Genomic DNA, 23,233 nt, shown 5'->3' on the forward strand with positions numbered 1-23,233 from the left:
TGACATAATTTATACCAACTAGTGTTTAAAAAATTATGTACTAATAATGTATAAAAAATTATCTTTAACAAATCCAAAGTTTATCAAATGTGTTCTTTGATTTGAGTTCGTTAATTACAGTTATTTATTTGCACAATCAAAATTAAAAAAAAAAGAAAAGAAGAGAAAGAAAAAGTAAAAAAAACCAACAAAAGAAAAGAAAAAGGATTAAAAAAATTATTAATTGGGATAATTTCAGAAACCTCCCTTGAGGTTTTTAGCAATTTTGCTAAGCTCCTCTGAGGTTTGAAAAATTACACATACCTCCCTTGTCATTTAAAATGACAATACTACCCTTAAATATTTTAATGAAATTCCCTTATTTGATATGCTTATAGTTAGAATGACTTTAAAATTATTTTTCATTATTTTTCCTTCTTATTCCTTTTTTTTTAATTCTTTGCCAATAAAATTGTAAAATTACCATTATTATCTCTAGTTTCTATTGTAACAAAATGTCGAACTAATGATTTTTTTAATAAGTTAACTTTATACGTAATTCGATATTTTTGCTAATCTTTGTTTTCTATTTTTTGGTATTAAAATTAACAATAAATCAAAAAGAAATTGTCCAAAATCACTACTAAAGTATGATAATTCTAGGGAAATTTGTCAAATTGGTCCCTAACATTTATCAAAAACACTTTTTTAGTCCCTATCATATAAAATCAGCCAAAATTATCCCTCACACTTAAATTGTGATCCAATTTAGTCCTAATGCTCGTTTTTGCTAGCACGCCTCTCTCACGTGATTATATTTTTAGGGGCAAAACCGGAAAACACATTTCATTACCGGTTGAAAGTAAAAGGATAGGGGACCACTTGACTTTGTCAGTAGGCAAAGCATCTCCAGCTGCAACACCACCTTCCCGGACACCTACCACCACCTCCTCCTCCTCCCCCTTGACTAATTGTTGTTGTTGTTGTTGTTCCAGTTCAGCAACAGCGGAAAACGGAGAAGGAAGAGGAGCAGCAGCAGCTTGTGATCCTGTTAACCTGGCCAATACAACAAAAGACATCCCTCCAAGAACATTGTTTAAGCACCTCAAAACGACGACGGAGCTTTTGAAAAGAAAAGAGGGAAGGCCCTTGGCAAGCAGAAACTCGATGCCGTTGAGGACTTGGTATCTGAAGTTGCTGCTGACACCCATGTGGACGGCCCAAGTGAAAGCGTTCAAAGGCGTCGGAGGAGGCTTGTTGGGGGTCTGGAAATTGGGATCCATCTTCTTCCTCATCTTGATCAGGGCATTGGAGATGACAGTTCCCACGAGTCCGGCAGTGAAGCCCGCAGCTGCAAAGAGGGTGCCTTTGTACACAAAAGGCCCCATCCGACTGAATACGCCGTAAGCCCCCGACTTGAACATGTGGCTGGGAGGACAGGCGGCGAAAATGGAGGGGAGGCGGCCAGAAGAAGAAGCGTCCCCAGCCCCTGCGGTGCGTGCCAGGAGATACATGAGTAGGAAATTGAGAATGGAGCCGACGACGAGGGTGGAGAAAACGAAATCCAGTTCATTAAGGCCGAAATTAGGATGAGATGCCATGTCCCCAAGCACGCCGGCTGTCACACTCTACAACTTTGTCTTCGTCATCATTATCACTAACATTTCCAAGTTATGATTGTTAATTAAGGGATGCAATTTAGGGTTTCTTGAAACTGTAATTTGAGGGGGAAAGGTGAAAAGGGAGTGGTGGTCCCCTATCCTTTTACTTTCAATTCTGGAAATGTGTTTTCAGGTTTTGCCCTAAAAATATGGTCACGTGGGAGAGGCGTGCTATTGTTAGCCGGAGAAATTAGCAAAAACGAGCATTAGGACCAAATTGGATCACAATTTAAATGTGAGGATAATTTTGGCTGATTTTATATGTTAGGGACTAAAAAATATTTTTGGTAAATATTAGGGACCAATTTGGCAAATTTCCCATAATTCTACTACTCAAAAAATTCATAAATTCTGAATCAATTATTTCAATATTTTATTTTCTATCTTATAAATTTAAATCCATAATAAAATACCATCAAAAGTATCCTATCATAGTGACAAAATTATTATTATTATAGTTGTTTATCAAATAGTAGGTATAGACATGAAAATTTCGGCACCTTTTCATTATAATTACATTAGATAATCTTATAATTCTATAAGGAAATAAATTAAAACTTATTACACAAGGGCATTTTTGGATATTTATTTAAAAATTTGACCAAGTCAATATTATTTTAAGGTTTTGTACTAAAACTATCAAATCAAGGGAGGTATGTGTAATGTTCAAAACCTCAGGGGAGCTCATTGAAATTATTAGAAACCTCAGGAGAGATTTCTGAAATTAACCGTTATTAATTTGGTGTTATTTCAATATTTGTCCACTTAAAACTATCAAATCGAGGGAGGTATGTGTCATGTTCAAAACCTTAGGGAAGCTCATTGAAATTGTTAGAAACCTCAGGGAGGTTTCTGAAAGTATCCCTTATTAATTTGGTGTTATTTCACAGAATATTTGTCCACTTAAAAATTTTCCCTAAACGATTAAACCCATTCTTGCATTCTTCCTTTTCTTTTGTTAGGCTCGATCCTCCTAGCATTCAGGAATAGAAACGACGCCGTTGAATCTCCAATGCATCAGCAAAGGCAGCCCAAAATATATATTTGCTCTCCCCCTTTCCCACTTGCCAGTAATCTGCATCCATAACCAAGCAGGCTTAAGAATCTGCATATCCACTAAGGTGCTCTAGCTCTTTTTGCTGATAAATTTCGATTCTTACTGCTTTTCTTATACATGTTTTTCTTAATTTTTATGTTCATTCATTCCCAGATAAACAAGACCTTCTTTTTTTTTTTTTTTTTCGTTTTTGGTTGTTGTCTCGACAATATGCTTCCAATAAATGTTTTTTTTCCCTTCCCCCCCCCCTCCCCCCCGGTTTCTGTCTCAAATTTCATGACAAAAGAATCTGCAAAATGGGTTATTGAATCTATTCTACTTTTGTATTCCTGGGATGTAATGCTTTACTTGAAAGTCAAGTCTCGAGCCATAAAGATCAGATTTTGTTTTATTTTTATTTTGGTTTAGTAACTGGGATTGAATTTTTCAAGAAACAAGGGGTGTTGACTATGTTTCTTTGGTTCTATAAAATAGACAGTGCTTTCGACTTGAATAGTTTTGATATAGTGTGGTGAAGTGCTGAAAATTGATGGAACCTATACTTGACTGCGAACTTTTGAAATCCCTGCTGTTATTAGTCGTGTTAGTCAGGTGGGATTTTCTAGATAGGTGTTTTACCGCTAGAGTGATGACAATTTTTTTAAAAGTATGTTCTTGGTGAAAAATACATTGGGGACATTCTACTTGTTGAAATTGGAAATCATGATTACAGTTAAAAATGAAAAAACAATAATCTAGAAACAAGGATGCATTTCCACTTTTGGCCTCTGTGGTTCGAGGTTTCAAGATTGCGTAGACATGAACTCATGCTGCAAGTAGCTATGTGAATTTTATGGACCAACTTATATTTAATTGTTGTTGCTTGCTGCTTTTTGCTATTTTTTTCTCCCGAAAATATGCAGTTATGATTCCTTTAAACTTATCGAATCTCATGTAATTCCTGCGTGCAATTGTCAGTGATATCGCATGGACTTTACGCATTGATACCTCAACTGATTAAGGGTTGCAATTAGATTGACGTTTATAATGGGTTCTGCTGGGACCAGCGGAGATCAGAAAATCAATGTGTATATATGGGACATGGACGAGACTCTAATATTGCTCAAGTCTTTGATAAATGGAACATATGCTGAAGCATTCAATGGTGTAAAGAATGTACAAAATGGTGTAGAAATGGGGAAGATGTGGGAGAATCATATTCTTCAAATATGTGATGATTATTTCTTCTATGAACAAGTGAGTAGCCTCCTCAGCGTATCTTTTCTAAATTTCAAAATGTTGCATTTCGTTCACAGTTCATAAGTGTGGATGGCTGATCTTAGTCCTTCTTTTGTTATTGGTTGGAGTTCTCATGGTTTAATCATTCAGATTGAAAACTGCAATCAACCATATTTGGATGTCATGCGTGAATATGATGATGGTCTAAACCTCTCTGGTTATGATTTCCATCATGATGGTTTTGGGCCCCCATTTGATGATGTCAATAAAAGAAAATTAGCATACCGCCACCGGGTTATAGCTCAGAAGTACAAAAAGGTACTATACTTTAATTCCTTTAAATCATGGCTTATCTAATTCTTACTCAGTTTACAATGTCCTTGATTATTTTGGTGCCTGAGATATCAATAGCACATTTTGAGTTCAATATGATTTCTATTTCTCTTTGTAAAATATGGGACATAAGGTGAAAAGAATTAAAAAAAAAAAGTCAAAACTTTCCAAGATAAAAGGTTAGCAAAAGAGGGAAAAAAATTTCTAAGCTTCCCAATCCTGACTTGATTGTGTAATTTCCTAGTGATAGAAACTGCTTAATCATATAAAGATGTTTGCAATATGCTCAATCACACGTATTTCATCATTAAGATTGACCTTCAGTCAACCAGTGTTATGTCTCTGTTTTTTAGTTAGTGTTTTTTATCTTATTCGTGATGCACAGTAATTCAAGAATGTCTGTGGTGTTTTCTGGATTTACCATATCTATGAAAATCTTACCCTCTAAATTCTTTCAGGGGTTACACAACATCATTGACCAAGACATGGTGAAATCCTGGGAGATTCTCTATGATTCAACTGACAGATATACAGATAGATGGTTGTCTTCAGGTAGGTAAATCATCACTGACAATTTTGAAATTATCATAGTGATGCAAGTTGCTGTATCTCTGTTTGCCTCACTCTTATCCTGCAATGATTCAGTGAATTAAGTATATTTCAACATGATATGCTTGATTGCTTCTTTTCCACATTGAGACACAGGTAAAATTGCTTGAATACTTTGTTGTATTGAGGTTACTTTTTCACATTGGTGTGATATGGGACACAATGTAAAGTTTGCAAGTGTTAACTCTTTGGCCCAATTTTTTGCATTGGAATGAGATTTTATTGAAATGCTACTCTCAGTGGAATGCAACTCATACTGTACGTTGGTCATGTTTGACATTTTTGACAATGGAACCAGGTCTGATCTGGTGTAGTGGACCTGATGTGGTATAGACCTGCTTAACCCTATGCTTGATGGTCTCTATTCTTTAGCTCACTTCGCTTGTTGCCTTCTGGTGGTTCATCAGAATTGATCAGCTGTGCTTTTGAAGAGATTAGATGTAACTTATGTATGTGTAATTGATCAGTGTAAATCTCTGCAATGCAGCTCGGGGGTGCTTGGAGCACTGTGCTGCTGGGAACACAGACCTCATACCCCCTATAGACTCAACTCATAGATCTAATTGTGCAAGGACTGGATGTGATCATGTAAATGTCTTAGTGACTTCTGGATCACTGATTCCTAGCCTTGCCAAATGCTTACTCTTTCGACTGGATGGTCTGATTGCTTGTGAGAATGGTCAGTCACTTTCTTCCCTGAACTGTTTGAGGCACTCAGGATGTATGATTGTGCATGTGGTCTTGTTTGCATTAGTGTTTCATTCAGAATGTTGGTTATACCTACCCACTTAAGCTTTACTTGGAATTAATATATAATTATTAAGATGAGCTTCTAGTTTTGTCATATTCATTCATCTTGAAAACTCAAATAGCAGGTTAGGCATGTTAATGGGTAGGGTCTGTTTTGTATCCCTTTGATCTAGATCTAGACCCATTTAATTTAGTTAAATCCAGACCCAAATCTAGACCCTTTTGGGTCTGAAAAAGTAAGTCCATAGCTAGACTCTTATGGATCTGGGTATCCAATAGGCATCCATGGGTATTTTCTGAACATACTAAAGTAAAAATGTATTTAAAATTTATCGAGTTTATAAATAATATAAATACCATCCAATTTTTGTTTTCAAATAATAAAATTAACATTCGACAAGTTGAATGCAATATTGTGAACTCAAAGAAAGAATTATTATTGACTACTTCTATATATTTTCAAAGATTCAACTGCATCCGTATCCAATATTTCATTTGTTTGCCTTTACCTTTTCTCCTTTTCTTGAAAAGTTTGTATCAATTACAATGACAATTAGGATTAGTTTTTAAAAAAGAAAACAACCATAACATATATAAATATTTAATCTTATTAAAAAAATGTAATTTTGTGCCTCTTTTTCTTATTTAAACCTCAATGTTGGTAGATGTCTTGCAATCCAGCACTAAAATAGTGAATGAAATAAAAGTCATTTGACCAAGGACCGATGACAAATAAATAATAGAATAAGAAGATTTACAAACACTTATTCATTTTTTCTTTGATTCAATCCAATCATTAGTAGTCACTAATATTTCAACCATATCTAGAAGCAATTTGGCACGAGTCTCATCAATCACCCAACCACCAACACTAAATGCAGATTCTAATGCCATAAAATCTTACTATATTCGATCTAATAGCCATAAAATATTAGATTATTTTATAAATTTACTAATATATATTATTTAATTAAATATATATATGGGTCTGGGTAAGTTCTGGTACGAGTCTGGATTTGGATATGGATTCTAGAAAACCAGACCCTACCTAAACCCACGACTCTCTCATAGGGTTTGGATCTGGATAGAATTTGGATTTGAGAAATTAAATCCAAACCCTACCCAAATATAGTGGGTCTAGGTTGGATTTGGGTAAGATCCGATCCATTGACATGCCTATAGCAGGTGTTCATGGCAATTAGTATCACCTTGTTTCACACTAGGCTAAGGATGCCTTTATGATTTAGTTAGATGCATAGACTTGAATCTAATGAAAGAATTCCTTATTCTTAACTAAAAGTTGTAACCTGTCAGATGTGGAAGTCTGTGAGAGCAAGCATATTTTGTAAGCATGCTCTGAATAATAGTCAACAACTGGACGAGATAACTGGATTTTACCTGTGAAATTAGATATCCCCAAAAAATTATTGCTTGAAAATGGAAGAAGATGCTTATTTAAATCTCACACCCAAAAGAACAAAAAGGAGAGAAGGGAAAACAAGAAAGAAAAGAATGTGGATGGCCACATCCCATTTCCGATTTTTCTGTAATCACATTTTATTTGTCCCTTCATTATTGCTTCATAGATCATCAATGTGTAGCCATCTGCTGTGAAAGGCTTATTGTACTCATGCCTAATTGAGAATTCTACCATTATTTGTCGATTGTTTTGAGATAAATTAAAAGAATCCTCAAGTTCGAGTTACATGTTAGATTTAGCAAGATGGCTTGCTCTACATGAGAATGGCAGTGCGGGTGTCATGTTTTTAACAGATTGAACTGACAAGGAACAACTTGTGTCCAATCTAACATGCATGCTAGACTTTGAAGTTTCTTTTTGAGATAACTAATTGCAGTTATGATGAAACATGTTGCATTGCCTTTTTTTTTTTGGTTTCTTTAAGCAGATATACCTGCGCGCTTGTTTGTTATTTTTATTTTACTGTACATTATTGTTATTTATTTTTTAGGAGAAATAGATTCTAACGTTTCAACAATATTATCAGTGTATAGCTCATGGGAAGTGGGGAAGCTCCAGTGCTTTTCATGGATAAGAGAACGATTTAGCAGGCCAAATGTCCAGTTTTGTGTTGTTGGCGACGGTTGGGAGGAATGTGAAGCTGCAGAAGCAATGAGATGGCCATTTGTTAAAGTTGATCCATGGTCAACCAGTTATCATAGGTTTCCAGGCCTGACATTGAAAGACTTGAATCTCTATCAGTCTGTTGTATATGGAAATCCTGAGGGAGAAAACGAAGAGTAATTCAATATACTCAGAACACAAACTTTAGTGCTGAAGTTAGCTGATTTTGAGGCCCTGCTTGAGTAAATTGAGGCTGCAGTTTATGCAATAAAAGTTCCTGAGAGCCATATAATTCTGGATGGTGAACTGAGTCGGATCATTTCGATAGCCAGAATACAGTGGCTGGTTCTATTCTTCAACTTCCAAAGGAGTAGATCAAGTGCTTTCCACTCATTCCTTGTGCATGGCTTCTAAGCTTTACCAACTTCCATGAAGAAGAAGATGATGACCAAGCCATTGGAACACACATTCATGAAAAACGTCCAAAGAGATGGCAAATGTTTTACACATCCATGAAAAACGTACAAAGAGATGCCAAATGTTCTTTTCTCTTTAATGGGTCTTGCAATATGTTAATATCCATGCTGCATGCACATTTTGGCAATTGAAACCTATAAATGAATGATTTGGATATTCCTCGCCCAGATTAAAGTTAAAATCCATGGTCTAGGGGTGGATTATATATATATTTTTTCCCTTATTCAAAATTGTCATCCTTAATGTAGAAAGCCATGAGCCAAAAGATTTCGAGTCTATTACCTCGAGCTGCTTTCAAGCCGAGGAGGTTTTAGTCTAATAGTTAAAATTGAATGGCTAAAATTGAAACTCCAAAAATTAGAAATATGGGTTCAATCTGCCATCTTTCTTTCTTAAATCCAATCTCTAATCTTTCAAAAAACATAACCAAAAAAATCCCATAACTGGTCCCTCCCTGTAAGGGGCATAGTTTACCCATTTGGTGCCAAGTTTATCAAAAGAATTGGGCCAAAGGCTTTAAGCTCTGTTGGTGGCTTGGATAGCCTTGTTTTTAAGTCCATACATTTGAAGGGCCAATTTTGACTTCAACACCAGACCAGGTCATATAAGTTGGCATATCTTCTTCTGAATTCTTGAATCTCAGTATGAGATTTTACTTTTTGGTCTCACCTTCAAATTATCATATGATGTGACGCTAATTGTAGAATCCTGAATTAGTGGTTTCCAGGGATAAGGAGATAGGCTAATCCAGAGTGTGTTTAGTTGCAGAATCCTGAATTAGTGGTTTTTTAAGGATAAGTAGATAAGCTAAATCCAGACTGTTTTTAATTTCGTCCATATACCACATGGCAGTGAAATAATCACTCCACTCCGTTGCTGCCTTCAATAAGGACGTAACAAAAAAGATCATCACCAGCTAAGGCGATGACTGATGAGTACATCATGTTTCCACGAATCAAACCAGACCCTATGATTGTAATGAATTTAGATTCTCGTACCTTTGACACTAACTCGTTGATGCAACTGATTACTATGCAATTTATCCTGAAACCCAAAAAGCAGGAAAAAAACCATCTAATAATTGAGCACCCCGCAGATTGAATCGTCCCTATCGGATAGCTATTAGATCTGGACACCAATCATGACGTCTGCCTGATATAATCTGTTGTCATTTGAAGTATACATATACATCTTTTCTTTGTTAATACAAGTTGGTTGAGTTAGTGAGAACGAATAATTGGTCGTGTGTTCAAATTCAACTGCTGATGTGAGAGCTATCTTGGTGGGGTGAGTGATTTGTAGTCTCGGGTCATTGCCCTGATCCGTAGTGATGATCGAATTCATCCAGATTAACTTTTTCCTATATATATATATGTGTGTGTGTCGGTACTGGATGATCCAGATCTATCCTACATTTTTTTAAAGATAAGGTGATATCCATGAAAAGCAAGTCCAAATTTTCGACGGGTGGACGATAGCTGATGATGTGAAAACTGCATTGATGGATGATTTATAAGAATTCTGTAAATGACCTATGGCCTCGGGGATTACCTCTGATCCACGTGGTGGTGATCGAATTCGCCCAAGCTAACTTTTTCCTATATGTATGTGTGTGTGTGTGTCAGAGATAGAGAGAGAGAGATATTTTTCTTTACTATACTATCCAAATCTAACCTACATTTTTCTAGACGCTTAATGCTTAATAGTCATCAATAGCCAAAATTATCGCAAACCCTCCAATCAACGTACTCATTAAGGTGATATCCATGAAAAACAAGTCCAAATTTTCGGCAGACGATAGCAACTCTTAGTGATGAGGATGTTCACTTGAAACGATGCCCAAGTTTGACAGTCTGTTCAAGATGTGTGAATGAGGGGGATCCTTAAATCTTCATCAGGGAACACTTAGATGTGCGGCCAACGTTTTAATTTTGTCTTTACATTTTGTTAAAAATGATGTGGCGTGAATTATGTAGGCCCCCAAGAGAGCAAAGTCTGGGGAAGAGATTCAACTTTCACTGATTTTCTTCTTACCATGAAGGGATTTGTCCAGTCAATCGAGAAAGTGTAAAGCCAACTTTTGATAGGTTGCAAATTGGTTTATGGACGAGATCTGTTTTGGATATTTTTTGGGTTAGCGCTAGGCAAAGAGATAACATGAACTCATCGATTGGAAGATTACACAAGTTCAAAGCAAGTATTGATATTTTTTTTTTTTTGTATAGATTGTGATTTCTATTTTCTGGTCATTCTTTTTATTACGATAAAATATCATAATTTCATTAAAATCTGCACTAATGGTAGAACTTTAACTATACATTTTCTGGTCATTTTTAAGTAGGTAGATCCTTGTATAATCTAAAATCTCCATATTTCTGTAATTTTGGAAAAAGTAAATTACTGTTCACTCCTTGTATTTTATAAAAATTTCCCTTTTACCTCCTTCCTTTTTTTTTTTTTGGTGTAATGATCTTTAGGTCTTTTTAAAACAGAGTAATAATTTTTTTGAGGTAAAAAGAGTAATAGTTCTAGGTATACTAAGAGTATAAGAATTTTACTTATACGAATAACTAAATTAATTTTTTTTAAAAAGTCTGTAGTTGTCTTGTCCATTTGACCTGAAAAGTACGAACTTGAATTTATAGAACACTGCTCTTATGAGTGTCTAGCCAAATGTACGTTAAAGAACATCATTAAATTTTTCGTTAGTGTAAAAACTAGAGCCACCATGGATTCCCAGTCGGCAAATTATCAAAGCCCCACGAGAGTGCAAGGTGACATAAACACCCACAAGAAAGCAAATGGCCAATTGTGCTAAAAAAAAATTTGCCTATTGTTCTCTTTTCTATGTCATGGTGGGCTGCATTTGTGTATAATTGATGAAATGAACTTCAACTTGTAAGATTATTAATTTCTGGGGCAAGCACGATTGCAGGCAGCAGTCGTTCAAAAAGGTTCACGATCATGATTTGGCCAATATATATATATAAAGTTCAGATCACATCTTGCACATCACTTTTAACACTATGTGTGGAATTCATAAAATTTTATTCTATATTTACAATGTGTTATATATTTACATTCTGAACAAATAAAATTATATCACATAGAATTGAACAAAACCTGAGCATCAGAAGATCGGACATCCGCATGTTTCAAGTTTCAAAGAGCCAAAAGGAATTTTTTCTCTTCAAGAAACACAAAAAGGAAAAAAACCAAGAATTTCAATTCTTCTTGCTGCATCAATTGATGGATTTTATATAGAAGGGAGATAAGAATATCCACTTGGGGTCACAAAAAGGAATGCGGAGAACAGCCAAAAAAAGTGTACAAACTACAAACCAAGTGGTCCAGTCTCTTTATTATGTATTGATCATCTTCCTTTCAATTCACTCGTCATGGGGCTGTCTTGTGAGTTTTCAGCCTTTGAAGGGTCACTGCCCATGCTTTCTTCTTCATACACTCCCTTGTTGCTCTCTCCCCTTTGTTTTATTCACTTTTCATATTGTACGTTTTATTTTTTTCCTTTTCTTGTGGCAAAGACTTTTCTTTGGTAATGGGGTGTCAATTTCCTCCAATACTGGTACAAAGATAAGGGTTCGGTTGACAGGAACCGGTGGGCAATCATTCAGAGCATTAAACTCTTTTTTTTAAAAAAAAAACAAAAGTGAAGTTTATTCGGAAATCTCAATGCAGGGGTGGAATGAATGGAGTATGTGTTTTTATATGATAAATTAAATATAATTTAAGTATATTAACAAGTGGATACTGGAAACCCACTAAAAAAAATTCTGAAAGTATATATATATATTGCATTCCTCCAATTTATTGCATTAAATTTGCTGATAAAATTTTCAAGACTTGTATGAACCCCTCCATAATAGTGATTCCTCCACTTTTGTCAATAATAAGCCCATCTTTTCACATCATTTTCGTAATACTTGTCTTTGCATTCGCAGTAGTGGGGATACTCAGCCGTTGGAAGATGTTCTAAATTAATATTTTTATGTAACATTGTCCTAATATATAAGGGAGGAAATGTTATTTTTACTTCCTTTTTTATTAATCGCATTCCTACTATCATTTTTATTGTATGATTTTTTATTTATTAGATTATATGATAAAATAAACGGTGGGAGTACAATTAACAAAAAAAAAATAGAGTCCAAATAACAGCTTCGCGCGTAACGCCACGAGCAATTGTTTTTTTTTTTTTCTTCAAGTTTCTTAAAATGGCATGCGAAAAGTGTCTCATGATTGAACAGACAATTTGTGGTTCTCAAAGATAGCACCAATTTTTTAATGTACTTAGACCTTGTTGGACAAAGTTCAGCTACTCAATTGTTTTGCCGCATCTCAAAAGTGAAATAACATGAAAAGCAACACTTCAGAGAGCGTTCTTGGCTACATTCAGTCGAACAAAGCCATTTGATTTCTCAAGCCGTGCAAGTTTCCTTCCTTTCTTAAATAAAAACTCATTTTGAAAAGTTCTTGATATGCTTGACTTCTTGAATGATAGCCTTGAGTAGAAACAGTAGAAAGAGTCAAAAATGTTGAAGCATGAAGAATTGGGTATACTAGGCTACTAGTCAAAAATATCGGAATAGTCTATTACCACAGATTCATGAAAATGACAGTTGATTTTCTCAATTACTTAAATTATGGGAAAATTACTTTGCTTGGATAGCCTTTTTTTTTTTTCTTGGGTATCATAAACACGTTTTTGAGTTATCTTCTTAATTTTTCAATAACTTTTTATTTTACATATATCGTATCACAAAAAATATTATAATATTATAAATTAATCTTATATAGACTATCATCATTAGATACATAATATATGTGTAAAATTTGAATTTGAAATTTAAAATTTGCTAATGTTTCATTCATCCAATCGTGATAAGGTATACACTGACAGTATATATAAAAATTACTCATAATATTTAAGCAAATAAATAATCTTCATTCCAAACAGATACGACTCTGAACTTGGAACTCCTTAAATTTCTCAAGCCATGCAAGTTTCCTTCCTTTTTTTTAATTAAAAACTCATTTCAAAAAGTTTTTGTAATGCTAGAGTTCTCGAATGATATAGCCTAAAGTAGAAAGAGTGAAAAATCTTAATGCTTGAAGAATAGGGTATTAGGCTACTAGTCTAAAATGGCTATATAGTTTTAGCATTAGATTCATGAAAATGATATATAGTTGATTTTGTCAATTACTTAAGTTACGGAAAAATTACTTTGTTTGGATATAGTTTTTTTTTTTAAATTCCTTTTGTTGTATCATAAACACATTTTTGAAACCATCTCTTTATTTTACATATATCACATCACCAAAAATATTAGAGTATTATTCCAAAAAAAAAATTAAATAATCTCCATTCCAAACAGATATGAATCTGAGCTTGGAACTTCTTAAATTTGCACGTATAGTTTATGTAAAACATTGCGTTCCGGGTTGAGCAGCGAAAGGTAGTATTAATGTCTCTTTATGTTTTGATAAGATTGAAATGTCGATGCACGCATCGGACATTTGAAAATGAGATTGACCAATTACTTGAATGTTCTTGATGCCATTTTCATACCTTAGGAAATGGTCATACGTATTTAAACTTGTTCAGTGTTGGCCTTCTTTTGATAGTTCAACCGCTCGCAAGTATTTGTGATGGACGTGGATGGTTAGTTGATTTGCTGGTAATCTGATTAATTAGCCTCATGGAGTCGTTGTCCATCCTTATCACTTCAATCTATTATTGCTTTGGGTTTCTACTTTCTTTCTTGTTGTCTGCAGACAGAACGTTAATTTCATAATCATGTTCAGAGGTCATGTGAATATTTTCTCTAGAATCACGTACGAAATCAACAAGAACATGAGATTATCTTGCAAGAAATGAACTTTTATTCACAAGAAACTTTTCCAACTTTATCAACAACACTAAATACTTCTTGAAGCTTGAGGTGGTAGAAACGGCTTGAAGAGTAGTTATTCGTGTTGGGAAGTAAATTAGAAAAAGGGTTAAAAATAAAAAAGTCTCATGTGATATACATAATATATAGAAAAACCCTCTGTGGTTTTAAAACATACAAAACGACACCTCATGTTTTAAACTAAATTGTAAACTAACAGAATTCGTTAAACTTAACGAAAATGACGGTCTCAACTGTTAAATTTACCGGATTCCGTTAAATTTAACGAATTCTGTTAGTTTACAAATTAGTTCAAAACATGAGATGTCGTTTTGTATGTTTTGAAACCATTGGAGGTTTTTCTGCGTATTAGGTACATCACTGGGAACTTTTTTTATTTTTAACCCTTAGAAAAATGTGTGATGATCTACACATTCTACGTACACTTTAACCTCTGGTCAGAAATAAGATAAGTAACTTTTCTAAAGCAAAAGAGATAATATGATAAAAAGATCAGACAATTTTTTTGTAATCCCGAAAATTTGCAATAAAACACATGCAAAATTAGTCTTATCAAATGTGTCCATAATCAGCCATTCTTCAGAAGCTTATGCTATTTAAATTGCTCTCTAGAATTCCTCTGGCCAAAATTTTCTCTAACTCTTCCGTGGGAGAGAGTCCAGATAATTTTATCTGGCCTTTCCTCATGGAAGGGAGTGCTCTTTCTAATTTTGTTTTTAGTTGTTCTTGTAAAAATAAATTCTCTCTTAGGGTTTCTTAGTGAGAGATTCTTCTTTTCTAAAATCTCTCACTAAGAGTTTCTTCTCTTCTAAATTGTTCCAGTGAGAGTTTAATTCTGTCTTAGGTTTTTCCATGTAAGAGTTTTGTTTCAGTTTTTATCCTTTTTTTGTCAATTTTGAGATTTCTCTAATTTTCTCCGTTTATTATTGTCAAATCTAAACTTTTCTTTTCTTTGAATTTAAACCAATGTGTAATCAGATCTAACTGTTAGAAAATATATACATATCTATAGAACTACAATGATTCATCTAGATGGAGGATATGTTGGAACTTATCATTATTTGTATTGAATTTTCAGATCTGTTGTATCTATTGATTTTAGATCTGTACTTGTGTCATATTTGATTTGATATATTTTTGCCATTAGTGCAAATTTATTGAATGAAATGATCTTTTCTTTTAAAATTCTCTAGCTAATTAACGCAGGTAGAAATCTTGGTTGTATTTGGATGCACTTTAGAATGAAGTTATTGTAGTCTTTTTTTTTTCCCCTAGAATTATAATCACCTGGTTGTACTGCATTTTTTTTTTTCTCGAACGGTATTCTTGTTATACATATATGAACTTGATAATACAAGATTTTAGTTACATAAAGGGACATTAGTCCTATTATCCTCCTGTATACTCTCTTTGAGCCACAGGGGGAAACTTTGTTTCCAAATTACCTTGGAAACAAGTTTAGTTGCAAATTGTGCCATTTTATGAGCACTTCTATTTCCATCTCTATACACAAAAGAAAAGGTACAGTCCTGGAACAGGTCACTCAGATGTCTAATATCTTCTATGATCGTGCCAATTGGTGTTTCACCCAAGCTTGTCTTGCATATTGTCTCAATGGCGGCTTTGCAATCAGTTTGCATTTCAATTCTTCGCCAGCCAGCTTCTCTAGCCATTAGCAAGCCTTGTCGAAGAGCATCTGCCTCTTCCATTTCCGCACCTGCGCTGCTATACTTCCTGATGCCTCTTGCTTGGACAATGTTTCCCTCACAATCTCTCGCAATCATTCCTAATCCAACTCCTGCTGAATTAGTAGGAATCGCAGCATCAGTGTTTATCTTCATTACCCCTGTGTCTGGTGGTCTCCATTGGTGGTTATTCATATGGTGACTTGTTCCTGTCCTGTGCTTTTTGTCATTTTCCACCTGCTCCTCTTGAAACTCCAGCCATTCGTTCCTTGCAGTTTCTAGTAAGGTCATGTGCTCTCCACGTTTCCCTTCAAACTGTCGAGCATTCCTTGCCTTCCAAATTTGCCAGATGATGTTTGCTGTTAGGGTGATGTGGTCTTCACCTCTTTGCCTGCTCCTTGCCTCCAATATACCTTCCCACCATCTCCAGAAATTTGATCTCCATTGCAATAATCCGTCCCATTGTATTGGGGCCAGCTTCCATATAGGTTCAGCATTATTGCAAAAGAAAATCATGTGTTCCACTGTTTCTTCCCCTTCCCCACAGCATTTGCATAATGGCGAGCCTCTTCCTGTTCTTTTGTGTATCAACACGTTTACAGGAATGCTGTTGTGTAGGCATCTCCATATGAAATGTTTTATCTTTGGCTTCATCTTTAATCCCCACAAGCTCTTCCACACTTTGCCTTTATGCTGTGCGTAGCTGGTTCCTTCCTCTCCATGAATTTCCTTGTTTCTTTCATTGACCTCTTCCTTTTCTACTGCATATCCCGACTTCACAGTGTAATTTCCTGATTTTGAGTATTTCCAATAGACCGCATCCTTTCTAGGAAACAAACTTAACGGCACCTGTAATATTTGTGAGGTTTCCTGCTCTGAGAATGTCTCCTCAATCAGCTTCTTATTCCATTCCCTCTCTATCAGCAAGTCTGCCACAGTTTGCAAGTTACAATCTGGAGGTTTCTGGGTTGCTATTCTCCCATTTGGTGCTGCCATGATCCACTTATCCCTCCATATATTGATAGTAGTCCCATCTCCCACTCTCTTCCACATTCCTTTTTGTAGCACCAGTCCAGAGCTGTATATACTTTTCCACACCCATGATGCATTCTTCGGAGCTGCCCCATCCCAGTCTGTTAGCGCTATTTTATACTTTGCTCCTAGCACTCTGCTCACTAATAAATCTGGTTGCATCAATATCCTCCAGAGTTGCTTTGCTAACAGAGCACTATTAAAGTGTTCTAGATCTCTAAATCCCAGACCCCCATTTCCCTTCACCTGTGTAATTTTCTCCCAACTCACCCACTGCATCTTCCTATCCCCTTCATTTTGGCCTCTCCAAAATTTTGCCATTTGACCACAGATTTCATTACAAAGTCCTTTAGGCAATCTACAGCATGACATTGTGTAATTTGGTAAAGCCATTACGACTGACTTAAGTAGCACCTCTTTTCCTGCATGGCTGAGTAGATTGTGCTTCCATCCCTGCATTCTGGATTTTGCTTTATCGACAATGTAGGCGAAGACTTGCTTTTTTGATGCTGTTATCACCAAGGGAAGTCCCAAATATTTGCCATTGTTTGCCTCCCTGATGTTGTTCATCTTTGCACATGTCTGTCTCCTATGCTGTCTGCTACAATTTCTGCTAAAGAAAGCAGCAGATTTGTCATAGTTGATGCACTGTCCTGAGGCTAATTCATATTTTGCAAGAATCCTTTGCATGGCTCTAGCTTCCTGTGGGTGCGCTTTACAACAAAATAAAGAGTCATCAGCAAAGAATAAGTGAGATAGCACTGGTCCATTTCTACTCAGTTTGAGGCCAGTAATCTGCCTATCCGCTATAGCCCTTGTCATGAGATTAGACAATCCTTCCGAGCAAAACAAGAAAAGATAGGGGGATAAGGGATCCCCCTGTCTAATACCCCTACTTGGTTTCACATACCCCACCCTTTCCCCATTTATGTTGAAAGAATAGGACACAGAGGACATACAACTCATAATCCATCTAACAAAAATAGGACAGAACCCCATTTTTAACATCATTCTACCCACAAATTTCCATTCCACCCGGTCATAAGCCTTTGCCATGTCCAGCTTTAAGGTCATAAACGCAGTATTACCCTTTCTTTTGCTTTTTAAAAAGTGCATGATTTCATGGGCCAAAATGATGTTGTCAACAATCTGTCTTCCAGGAACGAAGGCAGATTGAGAAGAGCTAATGCACAAAGCGATAACTTTTTTCAGTCTGTTGGCCAAAATTTTTGCTAAGATTCTATAAAGCACATTACAGAGGCTGATAGGCCTATAGTTTGCCAGGTCTATAGGGTTTTCAACCTTTGGAATGAGGGTTATGCTAGTCTCATTTAAGCTCTTTAAAAGGTGGCCATGGCCCAGAAAGCTTTGAATAGCAGACACCACATCTGTTTTAATATCATTCCAGTATCTTTGAAAAAATAAGGGTGTCATACCATCAGGTCCAGGTGCTTTGTTTGGGTGCATGGAGAACACGGCAACTCTCACCTCAGCTTCCTCCACAGGTTGTATCAAAGTCTGGTTTAGTCTGCTAGTAATTGATACAGGCACCCCTTCCAACACTTCTTCCATGTCTCGTGGCTGAGATGTGGTGTAAAGGTCCTCATAGTACCTGCAAATCTCCTGGATGATTTGTTGATTATCTGAGCACCATTCTCCATTTCCTTTCTGCAAACTTGTTATCTGATTCCGTTTCCTTCTTGTCTTCACACAAGCATGAAAATAGGCTGTATTCTTGTCCCCTTCCTTTAGCCATTTGCTCCTTGCCTTTTGAGCCCAGAAAATTTCCTCTGCTTTGTAGGCACTACTCAGCTTTAGTTTCAATTCAGCCATTTTCCTACTTTTCCCTTGAACTGCAGATTCTTTCAGCTCTTGTATCTTCCTCTTAATCTCATTAATCTGTATAGCTGCATTTTGTTTATTCAGTTTATTCCAACTTAGAAGAGCTATTCGACACTCTCTAATTTTCCTAGTAATCTTGAACATTTTTTATCCCACCTGTGGTCTTGCCCAGGCCTGCCTCACTACCCCTTCTGCTTCTTGGCTCTGCGCCCAGACTTGGTCGAATACAAACCTTTTCTTCATTTTCTTTTGAGCAGGTATAGTAGACAGCACCAGCATTGAGTGGTCTGAAGCCTCATTTTCCACATGTTTGCAGGTTGCATTCCCAAAGATTTGGAACCACTCTGTGCTACTCAGACATCTATCCAGCCTTTGCTTAATCTCTCCCCCATTCTCCCATTGGTTACACCATGTCCATGGGTTGCCTTCGAAATGTATGTCTACCAGGCAAGCTTTCTGGATAAAGTTTCTGAAGCATCTAAAGCTACCTTCACTTCTTATCCTACCCCCCCATTTTTCTGCATTTGATAGAATATCATTGAAGTCTCCCAACAGAATCCACTTCTTCCCCCACCACTTCATTCTTTCCTCCAGCCCTTCCCATTGCAATCTTCTAGTTGCATCATCCGTACTTGCATAAATTCCAATGCACCACCATTCTTCTTTTACTTCCTCATCATAGACTCTCATCTCAATTGAGAATTCTGAAGTATGGAGCTGTAGTACTTTTACTGGCTGTACTGCATGAATTCAAAAACTTGTAGATTCTCTACTTAATGATTTATATTGCTTAAATATATTAAATGACACTTTTGCATATCCTAAATTTACTTTTTTTTTCTTGGCAGTCTTTTGAAGGCTAGGAACGATACCAAATATCTGATGTGAGACCAGCTTTTGGGTTTGATCAATATTTCTTTACACGCTAGATTGACAAATAATGGGGAGCAACTCTGCTGACAATGGTATACGAGTCAACTGGAGTAAGGAATGCATGTACTCTAGTTCCTTGTACAAGACACATCCCACGTGCTTTTTCTATACGTCAAGTTCTTGCGTGTGAAGATGTATTTTTACTGCTACTTCACGCTAATAAATAGTTTAACACTCTTTGAATTAGTTATTTTTTAGAGTGTTATTTTAATTGATTAGTTGTTTTCGAGATTTTTAAAAAAAAATTTATTGTAATTGCATATATGAAAAACTTTATTGTAAATAATTTTTAGGGTATTTTTTAGGAGCATTTTTAGAGGGTTTTCTTGAATGTATTTTGGAATATTTTTAAAATTTATACTTTTTTTAGAATATTTTTTAAAAAGTTTATATCACCTATTGCCACCACCCCCTCCGCCCTTCTCCCTCCTCCCTCATCTATCATCTCTCTCCCTCTTTTTTCTTCTCCCTCTCCTCTCTTCTTCTCCTACCTCCCTTCTTCATTTTCCTTCCTTCCCTCCCTCGCCCCCAGATCCTCCCTTTCCCTTCGCGACTAGATCGCGATCGACCAGCAAGAGGAGGTCTAGGAGGTGGAAAAAGGGAGGGAAAGGAGGTGAGGAAGGGGATGAGAGAGAAGGAGATGGAAAGGGAGGAGAAGGAAGGAAGGAGAGGATGACAGAGATAGAGGAGGATGGAGGAAGAGAGAGAAGGAACAAGACGGTGGTCACGATGGTGGAAGAGGGAGGGTGGTGGCAATGGCAGTGGAGGGTAATGGGTGGTAGTGCTGGACCTGATAGTGGTGGGCAGTGTGCGGAAGAAGAAAAGTGAAAATTTTTTTAGATTAAATGCAGTAAACCCCTCCTTCGAACTTTACCCTTATGTGTGTTTTGCCTCTGAATTCATTAAATAAGTACTTTGTCTCCCTAATTGATATTTTAAAATAAAAGTGTGTCTACAATATTTCTATATTTTTAAGAGTTCAACACTTATAAAAGTGTTCAAAATTCAGGAGATGAAAATACTTAAAATATAATGATAAGAAGATAGGATAACAATAATCTTGGAAATTCTAATAATGAAGAGTGATCTATAATTCTTAAAATTATAGCGTCTATAACATTTCTATTTTTTTATAAATAAATACATGGGAGTTATATATCACGAAGGATACAAGCGACATAAGTGTAAAATGTATGGAAAACAATGGACCGCAGCGTGAAGTCACCGGAATGAGACCAAGAACAGGGACGGTTAACAGAGAAATCGTTGAGATCGATTTTGTGCATTTTGTATAAGATGTAATTTAGTTTGCACACGATGTAATTTATTTTGCATAATGTGTAATTCAGAACAAAATTTTATGAATTCCATATATGATGTAAAAAAAATGTATAAGCCATAAGGTAAAATCTGAATGTTAAAATTTTTATGATCAAATCTTAGCCATTTGCCTTTCGGAACTTCCGGCCCCATTTCCCACCAGGATATATGATGCAATGCTGTCCTTGAGAAAAATGACAACTTCATGCCCCACCACTACTAGTTTGGATCGTGTAATTCCTGATGCCATAAGATGCGGCGTTGGTTGAACTGTGCTTGCCGGGCGCCATGTGTGAGTGGCGACAGAATGAAACCATCATGTTAATGCTTTTCCAAGTCAAGCCATGAATCCACAACATATTCTCACATCGAATCTTTTACTACACAAGTTACAAGAGATTTTTTCTCCCCTACCTCGCTCTAGAAACTAGATACTAATTCTAGTCTCAATAATTTCCTTTCTCTTAACTCAGTGGACGAATTTCACTTCACGCTGAGAAGACTAGTGGTTCAAAATAAGAAGAGTTTTACTGGATTGTTATTTTTCTAAAGTTTTTATAAAAAAAATGTATTTTAACGAGTTAATATAAATGAAATAAAAAATAATAAAAAAATATATTTATCAAAAATATAAAATTTTTATAAGAAAAATGACAATTCAAATAAAGAGCTTTCTTGTTTGAAGAGGCATAAGAGAGTGGAACCATTGATTTTTTTTTTTCAAATAATTAGGGACAAAATGTCTAGCTGATACCAATTCTATTGTTAATAAAAGCATAAAATCAAAATCCGAGGAAATTTTCGAAAAATGTTAACAAAGACCCTTTTTGTTATTGGTATTTCCATTGTCATTTTTATTTTATAGTTTCTATTTATTAAACTATATAATATACTTAACAAATGGTAGAAGTGTAAATGGCAAAAAACGGAGTGCAAATAACATTTCTCTTTAACTAATAACGAATTCTTTCGCCCAACTATTAGTTTGCTTTTGATTATTCCCTGAGTGGTGTATTGTGACCATGACCCAGCAAGTTAAATTTAAACATAAAACTTTGAATAAATCTTATATACACAATGTATATACTATCACCATTTGATTCATGACATGCGTGTAAAAATTGAATTTCAAATTTAAATTTTGTATAATTATCATTCATCCAACCCTGACAGTGTATACACTATCAGGGCAGTGTAAGAAAGATTAATCCTAAAACTTTTGCCTAAGAAAAGGGTTTAATTATTGTAAAGTGGGTTTTGACTTTTCTTAAAGCAAATGGATGTCGTTTTGAATATTTACTTTTAAGTATGGCAAATTTGTAAAAGTAGATGTTACAGCGACTCGTGTCAGCCGGCAGCTGGTAGTTTTTTTTTTTTTTGTTTCTTTTGTCTTTTTGCTTTGTTGCTTTCAGTTCATCTCTGAAATCCTTTACAATGGAGACTGGAGAGGCGTATCTAGAGAACAAGCGTTGAAACTTTTATAATAACAATTTTTTTTTTCGAAAGGCATTACTCAGGTTGGGATTCTCATCATTAGATTACTCTTCATTTACTTATATCTAAATTACTATAATTTTATAAATCATCTAATTATATCATTAATTTTTTTTTAATGTCTATATCATTAATTTTTTTTTTAATGTCTAGATCAACATACTACAAGATGATATTCTTTTTCAAAAATTTTGACATTCAATTTCGTGTGAAACATTTGAATGATGAAAAATAGGTCCAAATTATAATAAAATTTCTAATGATTAATCAAACGGCAAAATTTCACCAATTTCATACAAAGTTTTATGTATAACTAACACAAGCGATGAAATATATTATGAACGCTGCTGATTTTGGAAGATAATTTTTAAATTAATTTAATTGTCTTGTAATGATACAATGGAGAGGGACCTAGTCCATTGGACTCAACTCTGATTAAACATTTCAATTCCCAACATAATCATGTGCTTTTTTTATTTGGCAAAAGACATAATAATCCCATTATAAGACAAGATCCGAAATTGTGGGCCTATCCTAATTTGTAATAAATACAATATTCTAACCCCCCCTCCTACCTTTTTTTTTTATAATAAAATATATTTCATTAAAGAATTACTGGAAATCGTCCAGCACAATTGAGATACATTGCTGCCCTCCCACCTTTTTTTAATACCATCAAAAGATCTAAAATCTATTTGCAAAAGCAAACAGGAGCATAAAAAAATTATCATCCAAAATTAAGTGAAATAGAGCCTATTAAGTTTTCATTTGAATGCCAACAGGGAGCAATTGTAGATATATTGATGAATTACGATAAATTTAGCCACCAT

General features: G+C 35.3%; 2 protein-coding genes across 2 annotated transcripts; one reads left to right on the forward strand and one right to left on the reverse strand.

Annotated features, from left to right (window-relative positions):
• Window positions 1-791: 791 nt before the first annotated feature.
• On the reverse strand, window positions 792-2,725 carry LOC113779999 (protein RETICULATA-RELATED 3, chloroplastic-like). The gene is made up of 2 exons (XM_027325823.1): window positions 2,705-2,725; window positions 792-1,607 (listed from the first exon to the last, which is right to left on the reverse strand). Exons 1-2 carry the CDS (start codon window positions 2,723-2,725, stop codon window positions 792-794), a joined length of 837 nt encoding a protein of 278 aa, XP_027181624.1.
• Window positions 2,621-8,323, forward strand: LOC113779800 (eyes absent homolog). The gene is made up of 6 exons (XM_027325523.1): window positions 2,621-2,761; window positions 3,655-3,933; window positions 4,066-4,233; window positions 4,707-4,800; window positions 5,345-5,536; window positions 7,614-8,323. The coding sequence occupies exons 2-6, from the start codon at window positions 3,724-3,726 to the stop codon at window positions 7,868-7,870; spliced, it is 921 nt and encodes a 306-aa protein (XP_027181324.1). The 5' UTR covers window positions 2,621-2,761; window positions 3,655-3,723; the 3' UTR covers window positions 7,871-8,323.
• Window positions 8,324-23,233: the final 14,910 nt, after the last annotated feature.

The sequence above is a fragment of the Coffea eugenioides genome, chromosome 8 (genome assembly GCF_003713205.1).
Source record: "Coffea eugenioides isolate CCC68of chromosome 8, Ceug_1.0, whole genome shotgun sequence".
In the NCBI taxonomy this organism is placed as follows: Eukaryota; Viridiplantae; Streptophyta; class Magnoliopsida; order Gentianales; family Rubiaceae; genus Coffea; species Coffea eugenioides.